We start from the raw sequence: 17214 nt of genomic DNA, 5'->3' as shown, positions 1-17214 counted from the left end.
TGTTCTGGGTCCTGCAAATGTTAGGCATAGGCCTGACCTTAGTATAGGAACCAAGCTGGGCCTTAAGAAGCTCTATACTCAGGAAATTGATTACTGCTCGTATTCTTTCCATTCGTCACCCCAGGTCCTTTCAGAGCGTTTATTTCATCCTTTCTTGGCTTTCTGAAAACTAGCTTCCTTTGCAACTCAGGCTTCAGGGTGAACATGGCCATAATAGCTCCAGAGATTGATTCTATGTTATAGGTCCAAACCCCTGAAGAGCCTAGGTCTTGTTTTGGGTACTATTTCCAAATATTTGTGAAAAAAACTCTAATCAATTCAGCCTGAGCCCTATCAACTATGGCCAGGGACACAGTCATGTACAAATTGAGAAGGGGGACATCATGGTGAACTGGCCAGAGGTACTAAAAAGTATCCACTACAATGATAGATAGCAGAGACTGGGAAAGGGGGTGTGGGTGGGAAGAGGGGATGAAGAAAAGTTGGTTAACGGTGAGATAGAAACTATAAGTTCTAATATTCAATAGCAGAGTAGAGATACAAGTATTATGTATTTCAAAGCAGCTAGAAGAGAAGACTTGAAATGTTCCCAACACATAAAAATGATAAATACTCAAGGTGATCAGGCACAGCAGCTCACATCCATAATCTCAGAACTTTGGGAGGCCAAAGCGGGAGGATTGCTTGAGTCCAGGAATTTGATACTGGCCTGGGCAACATAGTGAGACCTTGTCTCTACAAAAAAAATTTTTTTTCTTAGTTAGCTGGGCATGGTGGCATATGCCTATAGTCCCAGCTACTGGCACTGAAGGGTGGGGGTGGTGGTGGGGAGGGCAGAGGTAGGGGGATCACTTGAGCTTATGAGGTCGAGGTCGAGGCTGCAGTGAGCTGTGGTTACACCACTGCACTCCAGCCTGGGCGACACAGTGAGACTCTGGCTCAAAAACAAACAAACAAACAAAAAAAGCCAAGAAAACACTCAACGTGATGGATACACCAAATACCCTGACTTGATCATCTCACATTGTATATATGTAAAAAAAAAATCACATGTACCCCATAAATATGTAAAGTATTGTGTATCAATTTAAAAAAAAAAAACATAAAAAAGGTACGTACTACAATGGAGCAACTGACTGACCAGGCTGGGTCGTTGATCCACTCACACCCTTAGGCCTTAACCTATTAGCAGTGCTCTTAGAACTAGCTGATCTACCCAGTGAGGTCCTGGAAATGGATAAATCGCATGCAGAAGCAAAGGAGAAAAATACTACCAATGAAGGGAGAGAGTCTCTACAAGAAAGGCTGTAATTTCATTATTGAGTGGCCTGTTCTTTAGGGTGGGGACATGCTGGTTACCTAACTACTCATCAAGTGTGCCTTGTCTACCTCCTAAGCATCTCTCGCATCTACGCAAATCTACACAGGACTCTTGATCATTTGCCCACGTTGTTGCAACAATGTTTTCCAAGTCTTCAAAGTTTGCCCCTTCAATCCATTTTGCAATCTGATGATTCTCAAATGCAAATCTGATCACAACACTCCTCGGCGTAAAACTCTTAAACTCCCCCCGTTGCTTGAGCATAAAGTACACATTCCTATCTTGACTTACAAGCCTCTTCATGCTTACACTGTAGCTTCATCCTCATCATCCTTTACCTCCTTTAACATTAGGCCAGCCTGCAATTACTTTCAATGTCCTCAAAGAGCCATGTGCTCTCCTCTGGGGCTTTGTACATGCTTTCTTTCTGTCTGGCCTATATTTTCATCTGGCCCTGTCACCTAACTAGAAAAGGAACTAGCTCAGATATGATGATTTTGAAGCATTTGTGTGGCATCCAGTAGGCATTTGGATAGACAGGAGAGGGGCTAGGACTGGTTTTAGCAGGCTGAAGAGGGTGCCATCCAGAGGTCTTATCTAGTGATCAGCTTTCAACTCCAGGAAAGACATGCTTCTTCAGAATGGAAGGTAAGGAAGCAAGAAAGCGTACAGCTTTATAGGCTTTTGAAGGGATGAATGAAAGAAAGGGAGTATTATGCCTGTTGGTTTCTTTTTTTTTTTTTTTTTGAGACAGAGTCTCACCCTGTCGCCCAGGCTGGAGTGCAGTGGAAGGATCTCAGCTCACTGCAAGCTCCGCCTCCTGGGTTTACGCCATTCTCCTGCCTCAGCCTCCCGAGTAGCTGGGACTACAGGCGCCAGCCACCTCGCCCGGCTAGCTTTTTTTTGTATTTTTTAGTAGAGACGGGGTTTCACCGTGTTAGCCAGGATGGTCTCGAACTCCTGACCTCGTGATCCGCCCGTCTCGGCCTCCCAAAGTGCTGGGATTACAGGCTTGAGCCACCGCGCCCGGCTGCGGGCGGTGGTTTCTGTTAAGTAAAAGGCGAGGTCACATTTACTTATCTGATGGTGGAAGGTAGTCACTTGAGGTGAGTAGTGAAGGTTTGGAATATCAGAATAAGCAGATACAGGATGAGCCAAAGGAATCTCAATTATGACCAGAGACAAGCCCAGAGCTAAGTTGGTAAACTTGGTTTTTCTTTACCTAAGCCCAACTGCCTGGGCATAAGAGCAAAAGTAGACTGTTCTTTTGGTCTGGGATTTGGCTTTGGCTGGCTGACTCTTTTGGAAAGACAGGAGAGAGACAGTTGATGACACTGGGAGAAAATGGTTAAAAAGATTCACGTCAGGATTAGGTTTCTGGTTTTTAGGACTAGAGCTAGTCTATGACAAAGTTTCATAGGTCTGAGTACTATATTTAATGTGACTTACAGTCATTTATTGGGAAAGATGATCTTTTATTCTAAAATTATATCATCTCTACATCTTGATTTTAAAATGTGCCTGAAGGATGGGCATGGTGGCTCATGCCTATAATACCAGCACTTTGGGAGGCCAAAGCGGGCGGATCACCTGAGGTCAGGAGTTCAAGACCAGCCTGGCCAAGATGGTGAAAACCAGTCTTTACAAAATACAAAAATTAGCTGGGTGTGGTGGCAGGTGCCTGTAATCCCAGCTACTCGGGAGACTGAGGCAGAGAATCGCTTGAACCCGGGAGGCGGAAGGTTGCAGTGAGCTGAGATCATGCCACTGTACTCCATCCTGGGTGACAGAGTGAGACTCTGTCTCAAAAATAAATAAAATGAAATAAAATGTGTTTGAAAAAAATTAAATGATAGTGGTTGTATCATTTCCTAGGGCTGCCATAATGAATTACCCCAAATTAGGTAGCTTAAAACAACAGAAATCTTTCAGAAATCTCATGCCTGTAATCCCGGCACTTTGGGAGGCCAAGGTGGGACCACCCCTTGAGCATAGGAGTTCAAGACCAGCCTGGGAAGCAGTGAGACCTCGTTTCTACAAAAAAGGAAAAAATTAGCCAGGTGCGGTGGTGCACACCTGTGGTTCCAGTTACTCAGGAGGCTGAGGTGGGAGGACTGCTTGAGCCTGGGAGTTCAAGGCTCCAGTAAGCTGTGAACATGCCACTGCATTCCAGCCTGAGTGACAGAGCAAGACTCTCTCAAAACAAACAAACAAATTTATTCTCTCACAATTTTGGAGGCCAGAAGTCCAAAACACGGTGTTGACACGGTTGGTTTCTTCTGAGGTTCTGAAGGAGAATCCACTCCATGTTTTTCTCTTAGTTTCTGGTGGTTGCAAGCAATTCTTAGTGTTCCTTGCCTTATAGATATATCACTCCAATCTCTTATTACTGTCTTCACATTGCCTTCTCATTTATGTCTATGTCTCCAATCTCCCTCTGTTTTTCTTATAAGGATACACTGATCATTAGATCTAGGATCCACCTTAAATCCAGGATGATCTTATCTCAGGATCTTTAATTTAATTATATCTGCAAAGACCCTCTTCCAAATAAGGTCACATTCAGAGCTTCCAGCGCTTAGGAGTTGGAGATATCTTTTTTCGGTATCACTATTCAGCTCATTAAAGTAGCATTAGTGGTAATTTTTTCCCAATGTCTGTGCTTGGCCAGAAAAAAAAAAATGGTGGGGGTTGGGGTAGGTCAAAGAGAGTCATCTATTAGAGTTAAGATTTCAGAGAGGGGGCAGGGTGTGGTGGCTCATGGCTGTAATCCCAGCACATGGGAGGCTGAGGCAGGAGGATAGCTTGAGGCCAGGAGTTTCAGGCCAGCCTGGGCAACATAGGGAGACCCTGTCTCTACAAAAAATAAAAGTGAAAAATTAGCCAGGCAGGGTGGTGTGCACCTGTGGTCCCAGCTACTCGGGATTCTGAGGCAGGAGGATTTCTTGAACCCAGGAGGTCAAGGCTGCAGTGGGCCATGATCACACTAGTGCATTCCAGCTTGGGTGACAGAGTGAGACACCGTTCCTCTCACCCCTCAAAAAAATTTCAGATGGGAAGTAGTTCATAGGTATGACAGATTTGTCTGGTTCTTGTCTGCAGGGTCCTGGGAAACTCAGCAGAAACACTAACCACATGCCCCTATGTCAGGGTAGGATACTGAGCTAGATTCCTCCATCATCTTGGAGAAGAAAATATGATCCAAATGGTATGTGTAAGTTGTATTTAGGGAACAAAGTCAGAAGTCAATGCTGCAAGAACTGAATCACTGAGGACTGTGAGGTTAATACTCAGCAGTCGAGGATGCCAGGAAGAAGCTGAGAAAGAATGTAAGGCTGTTGAAGAGGAAAGACGAGGAGGATAGATACTCTCTTGTCCTGATCTTACAGTCTCGGGGAGAGTTAGTTAGTTTAGAAGCATATGGGTAAGGCTGGGCACAGTGGCACATGCCTGTAATCCCAGCAATTTGGTACGCCGAGGTGGGTGAATCCCCTGAGGTCAGGAGTTCAAGACCAGCCTGGCCAACACGGTGAAGCCCCGTCTCTACTAAAAATAGAAAAAATCAGCTGGGGGTGGTGGTGGGCACCTGTAATCCCAGCTTCTCAAGAGCTGAGGCAGGAGAATTGCTTGAACCAGGGAGGCAGAGGTTCCAGTGAGCCGAGATCATGCCATTGCATTCCAGCCTGGGCAGCAGGAGTGAAACTCCGTCTCAAAAAAAAAAAGAAAAAGAAGCACATGGGTCAGCAAAACTGTTCTCATAAGTCTCCCTTAGTAGATGGTGGGTTCATAAAGGCAGAAATAATGTCTTACTGAGTACTCAGCAAAAGATCTGACCCATGGGAGGGACTCAGTTGAATTAAACTGAAAGACCTTGTCATTTTGAGCTGTTCTTCCTGTTTACCATTAACATTTAATTAATCTACTTTAGGCACAATTATCATATTGCATATTTGGTATATGTGATGACCAATTATATTTTTTGTTGATTTGAAAATATATTGCTTTTGAACATATATCCCATGACATAATTTAGAATTTCACACACTGACATCAAGAGGGGAGAAATAAGGTCCTGAATGAAGTTTGGGGAATAGTAGTGATCTTCACTGAAGGTCTCCTTTCCAAGAAAGTGTAAGATGAGCAAAGTAGAAGGTAGCCTCTACCGCTGGAAGAAAATCACTGTAATTTTATCATTTTCAATCAAATGCTCAAAGCTGAGGACACAAACGATCATGTTCATGCCTTCTACATTCCATGTTTGTACTTTCTTACCTCAGTGGTGATCTTTAAACCCTAGAAGTCACACCATTTTCCCAGATTTCAAGAATGATGCCCCTGCAGAAGTGTTTGGGGAGGCTGCAGGACTTTGGTTTTGAGACAAGGTCTCACTCTGTGCCCAGGCTGGGAGCAGTGGCGCAATCTTGGCTCATTGCAGCCTTGACTTTCGAGGCTAAAGTGGTCCTCTGGCTTCAGCCTCCCAAGTAGCTGGGACTACAGGAGCACACCACCATACCTAGCTGATTTTTAAATTTTTTTGTAGAGATGGGGATCTCCAGCTGTTGCTCAGGCTGGTCTTGAACGCCTGAGCTCAAACGATCCTCCTGCCTCAGCCTCCCAAAGTGTTAGGATTACGAGCGTGAGCCACCATGCCTGGTCTTTTTATCTTTTTAAACCAAAATTGTCCAATATGGGAACTGGATTGATACTGTCCTCTAACAATGAAACGTAAAAATGGTTTTTAGATTTGAGACCTGTGGAATTACAGGGCAATTATTGGACATTCCAGAAAGAAGGCATAAACTACAAGTTGCTCAAAACTATTGAAATAATGACCACAGGAAGTGAGCATGCTTTAAAGCCCTATATGGTGTTATATTTCAGAAAAAAGCTGAGCTGGAAAATGAAACCAGTTTCTCTTCTAGCTGATGCATTTTCCTGAATTTCCTACAAACTGTTTGGAATTTTGCAAACAATTCACAGCTGATAAAATAAAAGGGCAGCGGAACTCAGTGTCTGTGGTTAAGACCCTAGGGGCAGCCAGCGGGAGGGAAAGGTCATTGTCTGCCCCTCTTGGTTCCTGTAGCCAAAAAAACTGTACAAGTTTTTGGTTTTCTTTTTGTCCTTTTAAATAAACGGAAGTCAGCTGAAGACCTACAGAAAGGATTACTAGGCTACTTTGAACTTAGACTCCCCAGAGCCTTCTTGGAGAGTTTACTTGCACTTTTGCTTATTCGCTTGAGGAATATTCATTGGCTACCCACTGTGTGCCAGGCCTTGGGCTGGGCATTGATGGTTAAAGGACCATGAGGAACCACTGTTGTCCAACATGAGGAACTCTAAAGAGTGATAGGAGAGAGAGAGAGACCTGGAAGCAAACACTTTGAACATGGTGTGCCAAGGGCTATGCAGAGGCCAGCACAGGGGGCTGTGTGAGCACAATGTGTAAGATCAGATGCAGAGAAGTAGGAGTTGCCACTTTTTAGTGGAATCAGCTTTCAACAAAACTTTTTCAGGCTTAGAGTTAATTATGTGAATTGCAAAAACTTAGAAGTAAAGGACCACACATTTAAAGCAGGTGCATGCAAGTTTGGGGCAGCCAAATGTTACCTCTTCCAGGAAGCTTCTACTCACCCGCACACGGTTAGAGATCATCACTGTCTTTGGGGCTCCCCCAACACTTTGTCAAATTCTTGATTATAGTGCTTATCGTGCCTTTATTTATTCCTTTGTTGGTCCCTCCTCTATGAATTCTGGACTCAATGTTAGGGACTCAGTCTTACTCACTTTTGTATCCTCTGTTTGGAAGCATCAACAAACATTTGCTAAGTGAATGAATGGGAGAGGAAGGCTGTGTGGTGTAGTGGGAAAGGCAAGGAACTGGTAGTCAGGACATGGGGCTCTAATCCTGGCTCTGCTACTAGTGGCTGCATGACTTTGAACAAATCCCCTCATTGCTCTGGGTCTCAATTCCTCATCTGTAAAATGAGAATAAAAATACAGCTTTCCACCCCAAGGTTATGGAGATTAAATGAGGTAACAGAGCTTCACCAGCTGCCTGCCCTGTTTGTGCCCTGTCCTCCTGAAACAGCCTGGACTATTGTTCCTGCCATTTGGATCTAATTTGTGCTCTCTCCCCTGGTGAGAACTGAGCTGAAATCTGTTGCCTTGTTGGAGGGGAAGTTTGCAGCAATGGCATGCATATCATCCAGTTGGCCCTGCGTTACTAGAAGGGCAGACATCAAAAGTGAGGAGGATGTCAAGCTAGAGAGATTTGCTTTTTTTGTGACCCCTAAACCTAAAGGAGGACCCAAAGTGGGAAGAGTGAGACAGAGCAGATCTACATCACATGCTGAGGTGTATAAGTGAGGCCTCAAACATTGTCCCCAAAGCCCTGGAATTTAGCAGCATCTAGGGGAATGCCACTTTAATGAAGTCTACTCATTCATATAATGTCATAATTTCTCAGTGCCTTGGGTTAAATGATTAACTCTATCATGGGTATTCAGGTGCTAAGAAAGATGAGGAGAGGTAAAAAATTGCAAATGCCAAATACGAGGAATGACATTTGGAAAAAATGGAAAATCACAATTTTAGACACAGATGTCTCAAGAGATGACTATCAATTTCCAGGTGAGATGTCTTTCCAGAAGATCCACTAGCATTGTTCTTTGTACATTGTAGAGGCAAACTTTTCCATCAAAACTTGACATATCTTCTACTTACAAGTCATGTGTCTTGTAAATCTGTTGTGTCTGGGGAGGCCCTAAAATCTGCAACTGATAATTTGTAGTGCTTTCTGGGAGTCATATTTGTTAAGCGAGTTTATTTAATTGCATGGACTGGGCCTTATCACAAGACAAGAGGTCAAACGAAGATGGTAAGAGAAGAAAAAGAAGGTATTGAGGCCAGAAGAATCCCTACCCAAAGGCTAATGTCAGTCCTGGTGCTAATGCTAGTGACCTTAAAAAAAAAAAAAAAAAAAAAAAAAAAAAAAAGGTACATTTCCATTTTGCAAGGCTTTTTTTTTGTTTGTTTGTTGTTGAGACTGAGTCTTGCCCTGTCGCCCAGGCTGAAGTGCAATGGCGCGATCTCGGCTCACTGCAACCTCTGCCTCCTGCGTTCAAATGATTCTCCTGCCTCAGCCTCCCGAGTAGCTGGGATTACAAGCGCCTGCCAACACGCCCAGCTAATTTTTATATTTTTACTAAAGACGGAGTTTCACCATGTTGGCCAGGCTGGTCTCGAACTCCTGACCTCGTGATCTGCCCACCTCAGCCTCCCAAACTGCTGGGATTACAGGCGTGAGCCACCGTGCCCGGCCCCATTTTGCAAGGCTTTTAAAAAAATATTGTGTGCTCAGATGGCACCTTTAATCATGAAGAACTTCTGGCTGAGTTCCAGACTGATTCTGCTGGCACAGAGAACTCTGAGATCATACCCTATATTCAGAGCACAGAAGAAATATTTCATCCATCTCTGAAATAAAGAGGAAGAAATGAAGCATATTTGAACAGTTGCAGAACAAAACCATACCAGGGTGAAAAGTGAAGGGCATCCTAGCCATTTGGAGTTACAGAAAAGTACTATTAATTCTAAATACTTAAGTGGCATATTTTTTCATTCTAAGTGTTTCACTATAAACTAAGCAGCTTGCATAAATCTATTTCATAGACACATAAATGAAGGCAGATTTCATGTTTTACCTAAGACTACTTTAAGTTAAAAAAAGAAAGGGAGAGGGCAAAGGAAAACAAGCAGCTCCCAAAGTAGCAGGTTGTGACCCAGGAGTTTGAGTACTTACAGCTGAATTTAATCCACACCCAGGCCAAATATAATTCTTCAACTTGGAAGTGGTCCAGGACACCCGAGCTAACATTTTTTACCTTTGCCAAAGAGCCTGGGGCAGTTTGGTGACAAGCAATCACAACCTCACTTCTATTTCTCAACTGAAAGAAAGACCAGAATCATCTGACAGGTGCTTTCCCCATGGCAGGGCACTGGTTTAAGCTCAAGAACTAAGAAGGTTTGCTTCCCCTTGATTCATCATTGCCTCTTGCATCACTTATTCTCTGGAGATCTATTCACAGGTCTATTTAAATTGGAGAGTTGGGTCATACAATTTTGGGTGGGAAGACTGAATCACAGCTTTACTCCATGTGTCAGCCTTGACCACTTGATTATATATTGTGCTTCGACTTCACTCCATCACTGAAAGCCTTAGCTATGGGAAAAGCCTGGGTGATTGCTCTGTGTATTAGAAACTGAAACCCCACCACTAAATGCTAAAAAGTGGTCCAAGCAAAAGGTGCTGTGGAAATCTGAAAGCCATTATCTTTTCTACACTTCCTCTCTCTTCACCCTCATTTTGTTTGGGAATGCATATGAACACTTGTGAACAAAAATAAACTAACCCACCCTTGACAGATTGTTCTGTCTTTGAGTTATCAAACTTGAGTACTTCTGGCTCCCACATATACTGAAGTAGAGATTGCTGGGAAGGCAGCCATAAATTAGAGTTGATCTTCCAGCATCTTCTACCTGTAAGGAATGGTTCAGGAAATTATAATTAACGAGTCCTGCCCCAAAGTTGAAATCATATTTGGATTTCAGAAATAATAAGAAAGCATATAAGAATCCTGGTGTGTTTTCTTAGCTCAACCATGTCCATCCATACTTTCTGGCCCTTTTTAACAAGTTACTCTATACCCACTCCGTATACATTTTGACTGTCTGCTCTCAGGAACTGTCTCAACTCAGGGCACCTTTAAGGAAGACAGAACCACCTTAGGAGGTAGAGGGTGAAACGTGGCAACTCTTCCACAGGTGAATCAATATAGCAGACATGCTCAGGGTAGGAGGTTTTGCTAGGGCTTAAATCAGGTTGTCAACTCAAACACAATGGGCTTTGTTACTTCTGTATAAAGAGGAAATGGAGCAGTTTTTGGCCTCCTCAGACTGTATTGTAGGGTATACAGGATGGCAATTCCAGGCACAATCTTCAGGAGACACAAATCTGCTTTTAGCTATTCAGTGTTCCCCAGCAAGTTAATTAGCTGTTTCTGAAATGCATGGAAATATTCAGCATTTTCATAGTCAAGCCAATCTCCCAGATTTAAGCTTTGGGGGTGGGAATGAGTACGTGAGGAAGGGGGTCTGTCAGGGAAACAGAATAGAGCCCTTTTGGTGAGAGATCCCAACACCTGTGATTTATCTTAGAAATTACACATGCACTGTAATTCCAATACTTTTTTTTAAATTTTTTTTTTTTTTTTTGGTTTGAGCACTCCAGCTGGAGGGCTTGCTGACACCTCTCACTATCTTAGGCATGGGGAGTTACCTCTGGGTTCAAAAGTCCTTGGGTTGCAAGCACAGAGGAACTGCGAAATGCCTCCCTCAGAAATGCCCAACTGCGTAAGGGCAGAAGCAGGGAGTGGGCTCAGGTAGCAGCCAAGAAGGTTGCAAGAGCCAGGAGCACATCCTCTCACTGAGCGGTAAGGTTCCTGCAAGTGGGGTTTGGGGACCATTGCTTTGACAACTTGTCAAGGGTGCGGTGAGGGCTGTCCCAGCAAGGTGAAGGAGTCTGTAGGGAAGGTGTCTGCCCGGAGACCTCCTAAAGAGCAGAAGAGCGCGCACCCCGCCAACTGACAGTACGCGCCCCTTCTGTATCCGCTCCCCTCCCCCGCGGCCAGTCTCCGGGCAGAGGCGTCTCACGCCAGCAGGTCCTCCCTGGCTCCTCTCCTCACTAGTCCGAGCGGACCGAGCCTCAGCGGGAGCCCCGCCTGTCTCCAGGCAGCTTGAGGCCCCGAGCGCTCGCCCAGCCTGTCAGTAACCGCCGTTTGCGTTTTCTTCCTTTCTTTCTTTCTTTTTTTTCTCTTCTTTTCTTTTCCCCTTCTGCCTTTGTCCCGCTTAGTAACTGGGCTCTGACCAATCGCCGCCTTACCGGCCGGCGCCGGCTCTCTCCTGATTGGCCCGCTTGGGGCGCGCAGCCATCTCCCGCTCCTTCGCAGGAGCAAGGCAGACAAAAGACGCAGGCTCCAGGCTCCGGCAACCGGCCTCAGCCAATCACCAGCCACCTTGCCTCTCTTCCCTCGCCCCGCTCCCTCCCCGCCTGGCTCGCGTGCTCCCGGCACTGACTCCTGGAGTGCGGCCAGCGCCCGGGCCGTACCATTCTGATTGAGGCTGGGGGAGAGCGCGGATGGCTGATTGGGGAGCCGAAGCCTAGAGAGCGGTGGGGAGACGTGAAAGTCGAGATGGAGGGAAGCTTTTTGAAGGTGTTCTCAGGCACCTGACAGAATCGCGGTACTTCGAGGCGGGACAGCGTGGAAGGGGCGGTAGTGATGCCTGCTTTTACCCCTCCAGGCGCGGTTGGGTGGCGCCTCAGCGGGTGGGCAGCGTGGGGCGGGGAGGGTGTCCCCTCCGCGCCGTTAAAATAAAACTCTAGTGGCTGGAGTCGGGGGAAAGCGTGAGGGCAGTCGGTGCAGGCGGGTTGCTTCTTATACCCCAGCGGGAGCGCCCAGACAAGCCGAACTGACTGGACTTTTCTGGCCGGCCCCATTCCCGAGGCTGGGGTAGCTTCGGTTCCGAGCCCGACCGGAGAGGAGCCGGAGTCCCGGCCCCTGCGGGGTTCGCTCTCTGCAGACCAGTGGGACCCCGAAACTTGAACGCAATCTCCAGCCCCCTTTTTTGCCTTCCTTTGTCACTTTCCCGGCTTTCTCCCAACGTGTTCTTTTTTTCCTCTTCATTCTCCCTCCGAAGGACACAAAAGTGGCTTCCGCGGAAAGATTTGGAGGCGGTGGGAGCTTTTCTCTCCAGAGAGCGACTGTGTAGAAAGGATTTTTGGGAAGCCGATTTTTAACACCTCTGCCCTCCGTCCCCAAAGCCTCTGTGTAACCCTCTGAGGAGAAAAGCCCATAGCTTGAAAGTTCGGGGGCATTTTGTTGGGTTCTGTAGGAGAGAGGGGGAGGACCCTGTTCTGGTAGTTTGGCTGGACTAGTGCTGGCCGTTGAAAACCCCGAAGTACATTTCCCTGTGGAACTTTTGCAGATATATATTTTTAGATTTTTAAATACCAGATAAAAAATATATGCCTTCTATATATCTCCTGACGTCCTGCCCCTGACAGCGCGATGTACAATACGGTGTGGAGTATGGACCGCGATGACGCAGACTGGAGGGAGGTGATGATGCCCTATTCGACAGAACTGATATTTTATATTGAAATGGATCCTCCAGGTACTTGGGAGAAAAAAAAAATCTCGTGATGGGTCTGATTTGTATTTACCAAGAGCTTGGTGATGTTTTCAGGGCAGAAGTATTGCTGGATGCGCTAGGTTCGGGATGAGGGGAAGATTTGCAGTTACAGCTGCGGTAAAACTGCTTCTGGTTTACACGTTTAAAGTTTGCAGTTAGGACCCTGAACCTATTGTCCTGCGAAGGTGGGGGTGGGGGCTGGAAGTGGGGGTGGGACGAGAGACTCCTTTTTTAAATGATCATTTTTTTACTTTGCCTTTGCGTGTCGTTCAGGTTTTTCTTGTGCCCGCCACTTTTATTTTTTTCTTTTTCAATTAAAGACTCTTCTACCTGCAAAGGATGTTTTATATCCCGGGGTTAAAACCAGTCTTTCACTTTGGGCGAATTTTTGAAAGCTTGTCCTTTCATACATTTGTCTAATTTGGTTCGTTGTGTTTTACCCCGGTTAACTTCTGAAACTGAGTTATGTGATTATTCACTGTAAGACTCCCTTTTTCTCTTGCAGAAACAAATGCCGGTTAGTGATTTTTTTTAGGGATTGGGCGTTCGTATTCAGCCATGGTCTTAGTCTGAGGTTTTCCTTCTCAGAAGATAGTCGCTCAGAGAGATCTACGTGCAATATTTTATTACTCTTTAATTTAATGATGATTTAACTTAATTTATGGGATAGGGTTTAATGTAACTTGAATTCCTAGAGTAAGAACAAAACAAAAACCATAAACGAGGGAACCTTTCTCTTTCCTGTGAATATGTGACATGTACATATGTGTTCCTATACACGTAATGTAAAGTATACATATATAGTACTAGATTTTTATTTTAAAGCTCTCTCTGACGCTATTACAGACATTTTGTGTATTTGGTAGGAAAGGAAAAGGAAGGCAAAATGGAAAAGTTGATTTTTTCTTTTAAAGTCTACCCCATTTTATGATAATTAGCTGTCAGATTTTATCAAACACTGTTTGCAATTACAGATGGTGCTTTATGTAATGATTCTGAATAAGTAGAGAGCCTTTGTGACTCCTTGTTTCTGTCGAGGATGAATTCTTTATGTATTTTAAAACGTGTAATGGCTAAGCCTACAGAATAAATGTGTGTCATTGGGGAACCTCGCTTATTATAAGACTGTATTTTTGGAAACGTTTGAAAGGATTTGAGCCATGCAAGTGTGAAGAAGTGTAACTGTCTTATAGAAGGTATGTAGAAATTTTTTCCTGTGTCCTTGCAAACAGTGAATTATCCTGTTTTTTTTTTTTTTTTCAATTAGTCATAGTGTTAAATGGTGCTGTACTAAAAACTAATATTGAAATAAACCTTTTTCACTCTTGATGATCACTTAAGATTTTTTTCTCTTCCTTCATTTCAGAGCCTTCTTTATTTGCTTTTGTAATTGTGACTGCAATCCAGATGCAGCTTGTCAGTGTTTTGTAAAGTTTGTAAGATTTGCCACCCATCTATTGTGTCTTTTCCCCTTTGTTTCCCCCTAATGGTAAAGCATATTAGATACATTTGTCATACATATGAATAGAAATTTAGTACATCACTGGTACTTTTATTGTAAAAAGTAAGGTTAATAATTCTAGATTCCTGTTGTAAGAATTATATATTCAAACTGCCTTAGAATTATACTGCATTACATAGTATCTTGCCTTGCAGACATACAAAGGGAATTTGTTGGGTGGGAGGTGAGTAGGGAGGAGGGGATAAAATGAAGAATGCATTTATGGTTGAAATATATTAGCCTAGTAGAAAACTACTGGCCAAGTTGAGTTGAGTTGTCCAAAAATAATTTTAAGAAAAGTTGACTATTAAAACTATATGGAGACGTGGGTCTTATAAGGTTGTATAGAAAATTATGATCCAAACTTTATTTTCCATGGAAATAAACTTTTGAGTTTAAAATGTTCATCCTTGAATGAAATTGTGCATACTGAGATTCTATTGAGAATACTGAAAGGATACATATGCTGTTCTTTATTACCCCTTTTGTAGCTTTAATGTAGAATATGGTTAGTTACTCCTAACAGCTTTTTAAAAAGGAAGCACCCTTGAGTATGATGAAACACTGCCTATGAAGTGAATGGTTTTTCATGGAAATAGTGTGAATGTCAACCTTGTTTTATGTGATAAATTAAGTTTTCAAAATATTTAAAACTGTATCATTAGTGAAGCGGTTGTAGCATGTTTTGTAGGTTTTTCCTAGCTCCCACCCCACATCAAGCTCTTAATTATTTCCTTCCTGGACTGCTGTGATAGTGTACTAACTGCTCTCCCATTTCTATCCTGTTCAAGCCACAGTAATGTTAAGAGAATCATCTGATGACTTATCTTACAATGATAAATCTTCCAGTGGGTTTAAAAACCTCCCACTGGCTTCCCTTTGCCTACAAAAAAACAAAACAAAACAAAAAAACCAATAAATAAAAAAAATCCCCCGATTGCTTACCCTGTCATAAAAGTCCCTCTAATTTTTGCTTCCAACTTAATTTTCTAGTTAATTCTCCTCCTGGAGTGCATCATAAATTCTATAGAAGCAATTTTGTGTTTGCTGTTCCTTGAATGTATGCTTTTTTCCCTCTTCCTGGGATGCCTTTCACTCGCAATAGTCACATGTTGAAATCTTATATGTATGTGTTTTTAGGACCCAGGTCAGACGCCTTCAGTCTCAGAATATGTTCTCTAAACCCTTTTTTTTTTTTTTTTCTGAGGCAGAGTCTCACTCTGTTGCCCAGGCTGGAGTGCAGTGGCACGATCTTGGCTTACTGCAACTTCTGCCTCCTGAGTTGAAGCGATTCTCCTGCCTCAGCCTCCCAAGTAGCTGGGATTATAGGCATGTACCACCACACCAGCTAATTTTTGTATTTTTAGTAGAGACAGGGTTTCACCAGGCTGGTCTCAAACTCCTGACCTCAGATGATGTGCCTGCCTCAGCCTCCCAAGGTGCTGGGATTACAGGCGTGAGACACTGCGCCCGGCCTACTCTTCTAGCACTTCTCAGATGAAATTTTTTCCATTCTGTCTAGAGAAGCTACTGTACTATTTATGTGTACTTCTCCCTATGAAATTGGCTTCCCACCTCGTCATGAGCTTCTTAGCTTGCTCAGGGTCTTGCAAGTAGTAGACAATTTAGTCAGTATATGTTGAATTAATAAATAAGGAGCATTGTTTCCTTCTAGTCTTTAGGTGCCTTTCTACTTAAGGTCCTTGCCCAATTCATTGCTTGGCTATTGTAGTAGCCTAGGGCTAAATAGCTTTTGAATTAGACATTTGTTGACTTAGGGCCCTTAACTGTAATGTTGCCAATATTTTTATATGTTTTTTTCATCTTTATTTTCAAGACAGAGTCTCACTGTGTCGCTCAGTTTGGAGTGCAGTGGCGCCATCTCGGCTCACTGCAACCTCCGCATCCTGGGTTCAAAGGATTCTTGTCCCTTAGCCTCCCAAGTAGCTGGGACTACACAGGCACATGCTACCATGCCTGGCTAATTTTTGTATTTTTAGTAGAAATGGGGTTTTTCCATGTTGGCCAGGCTGGTCCTGAACTCCTTGCCTCAAGTGATCTGCCCACTTCGGACTCCCAACGTGCTGGGATTACAGACGTGAGCCACCACGCCTAGCCTTTCATCTTAATTTTAGACTGAGCCATAAATGCAAAATTTTATCTATTACTGCTTCTAGTGGCCTCAAAAACTATTTTTCAAAGATGTTTCCCTCTAGCCTGTCTTTTCAATAACTAACATTATCATGCATCCTGAAGATTCCTAATAACTGCATGGATTGGTGTATCTACAGTCACAGTAATGTAAAAGTTGAATCCAAATGGGAGTTTAGTATCTTAATGTTTGTGTATTTCCTGGCAGCAGTAGATATACTGAACTGTTCAGATGAAACATAAAACTTTTTATTGTTGGCTAGGTGTGGTGGCTCATGACTGTGATCCCAGTGTGCTTTGGAAGCCCAAAGCAGGAGGATCGTTTGAGGCCGGGAGGTCTAGATCAGAATAGCTTTGTAAAGATACCATTTCTACAAAACAACAACAAAACTTTTGTGTAGAAATGTTAAGATTGTAGAACAGAGAATCGCCTATAAGCATCCTGGTTAGTCTTGCTATAAATTCGGGAATTGGGATTATTCTGTAGCAAAGCTGGATAGAGGCCTCTCAAAGAGCCTCACCTTTGGTCTTTTGAGGATTTCCTATACACAACTGATTATAACTGATGCACAAAGGTTGTAGCTAGTGGTCTTGTTAGCTCAGCACTTTAGTTTTGACATTGTTATTGTTTTCATTTTAGGAAAATGTAATAACTTCCTTTTTAAATTAATAGACAATTTTTAAAAATTGTTGGCTTTTTTTTGTTCTTATCAAGACAAACTTCTGAAATTATCTTTTTTTTTTTTTTTTTGGAGACAGGGTCTCAGCTTTGTTGCTCAGGCTAGAGTACAGTGGCACGATCATGGCTCACTGCAGCCTCGACCTCCTGAGCTCAAATGATCCTTCCACCTCAGCCTCCCTAGTAGATGGGACTATAGGTGCTTGCCACCACACCCAGCTAAAGATTTAAAAATTGGCCGGGCGCGGTGGCTCAAGCCTGTAATCCCAGCACTTTGGGAGGCCGAGACGGGCGGATCACGAGGTCAGGAGA

General features: G+C 43.7%; 1 protein-coding gene across 10 annotated transcripts in view; it reads left to right on the top strand.

Moving 5' to 3' along the window:
* PIK3R3 (phosphoinositide-3-kinase regulatory subunit 3) overlaps window positions 1–17214 on the top strand; it is a 138124-nt gene that overhangs the window by 30876 nt on the left and 90034 nt on the right. For 4 of the 10 annotated variants that reach the window (XM_025371211.1, XM_025371200.1, XM_025371193.1 and 1 more), the window contains exon 1: window positions 11696–12553. The exons of 1 other annotated variant lie outside the window; for it this stretch is intronic. Coding sequence is in view for 4 of the 9 variants with exons in the window: in XM_025371193.1 (XP_025226978.1) it covers window positions 12448–12553 (106 nt within the window). In the remaining 5 variants the exon portion in view is untranslated. Of the gene's footprint in view, window positions 1–11367; window positions 12554–12624; window positions 12689–13722; window positions 13768–17214 lie in introns of those variants that run through there. 5 more of the 10 variants (XM_025371142.1, XM_025371132.1, XM_025371151.1 and 2 more) reach the window with 5 other exon arrangements.

The sequence above is a fragment of the Theropithecus gelada genome, chromosome 1 (genome assembly GCF_003255815.1).
Source record: "Theropithecus gelada isolate Dixy chromosome 1, Tgel_1.0, whole genome shotgun sequence".
Taxonomy (NCBI): Eukaryota; Metazoa; Chordata; class Mammalia; order Primates; family Cercopithecidae; genus Theropithecus; species Theropithecus gelada.
Note: the sequence above shows the minus strand (reverse complement) of the source record. Positions and strands in the feature narration are given on the sequence as shown.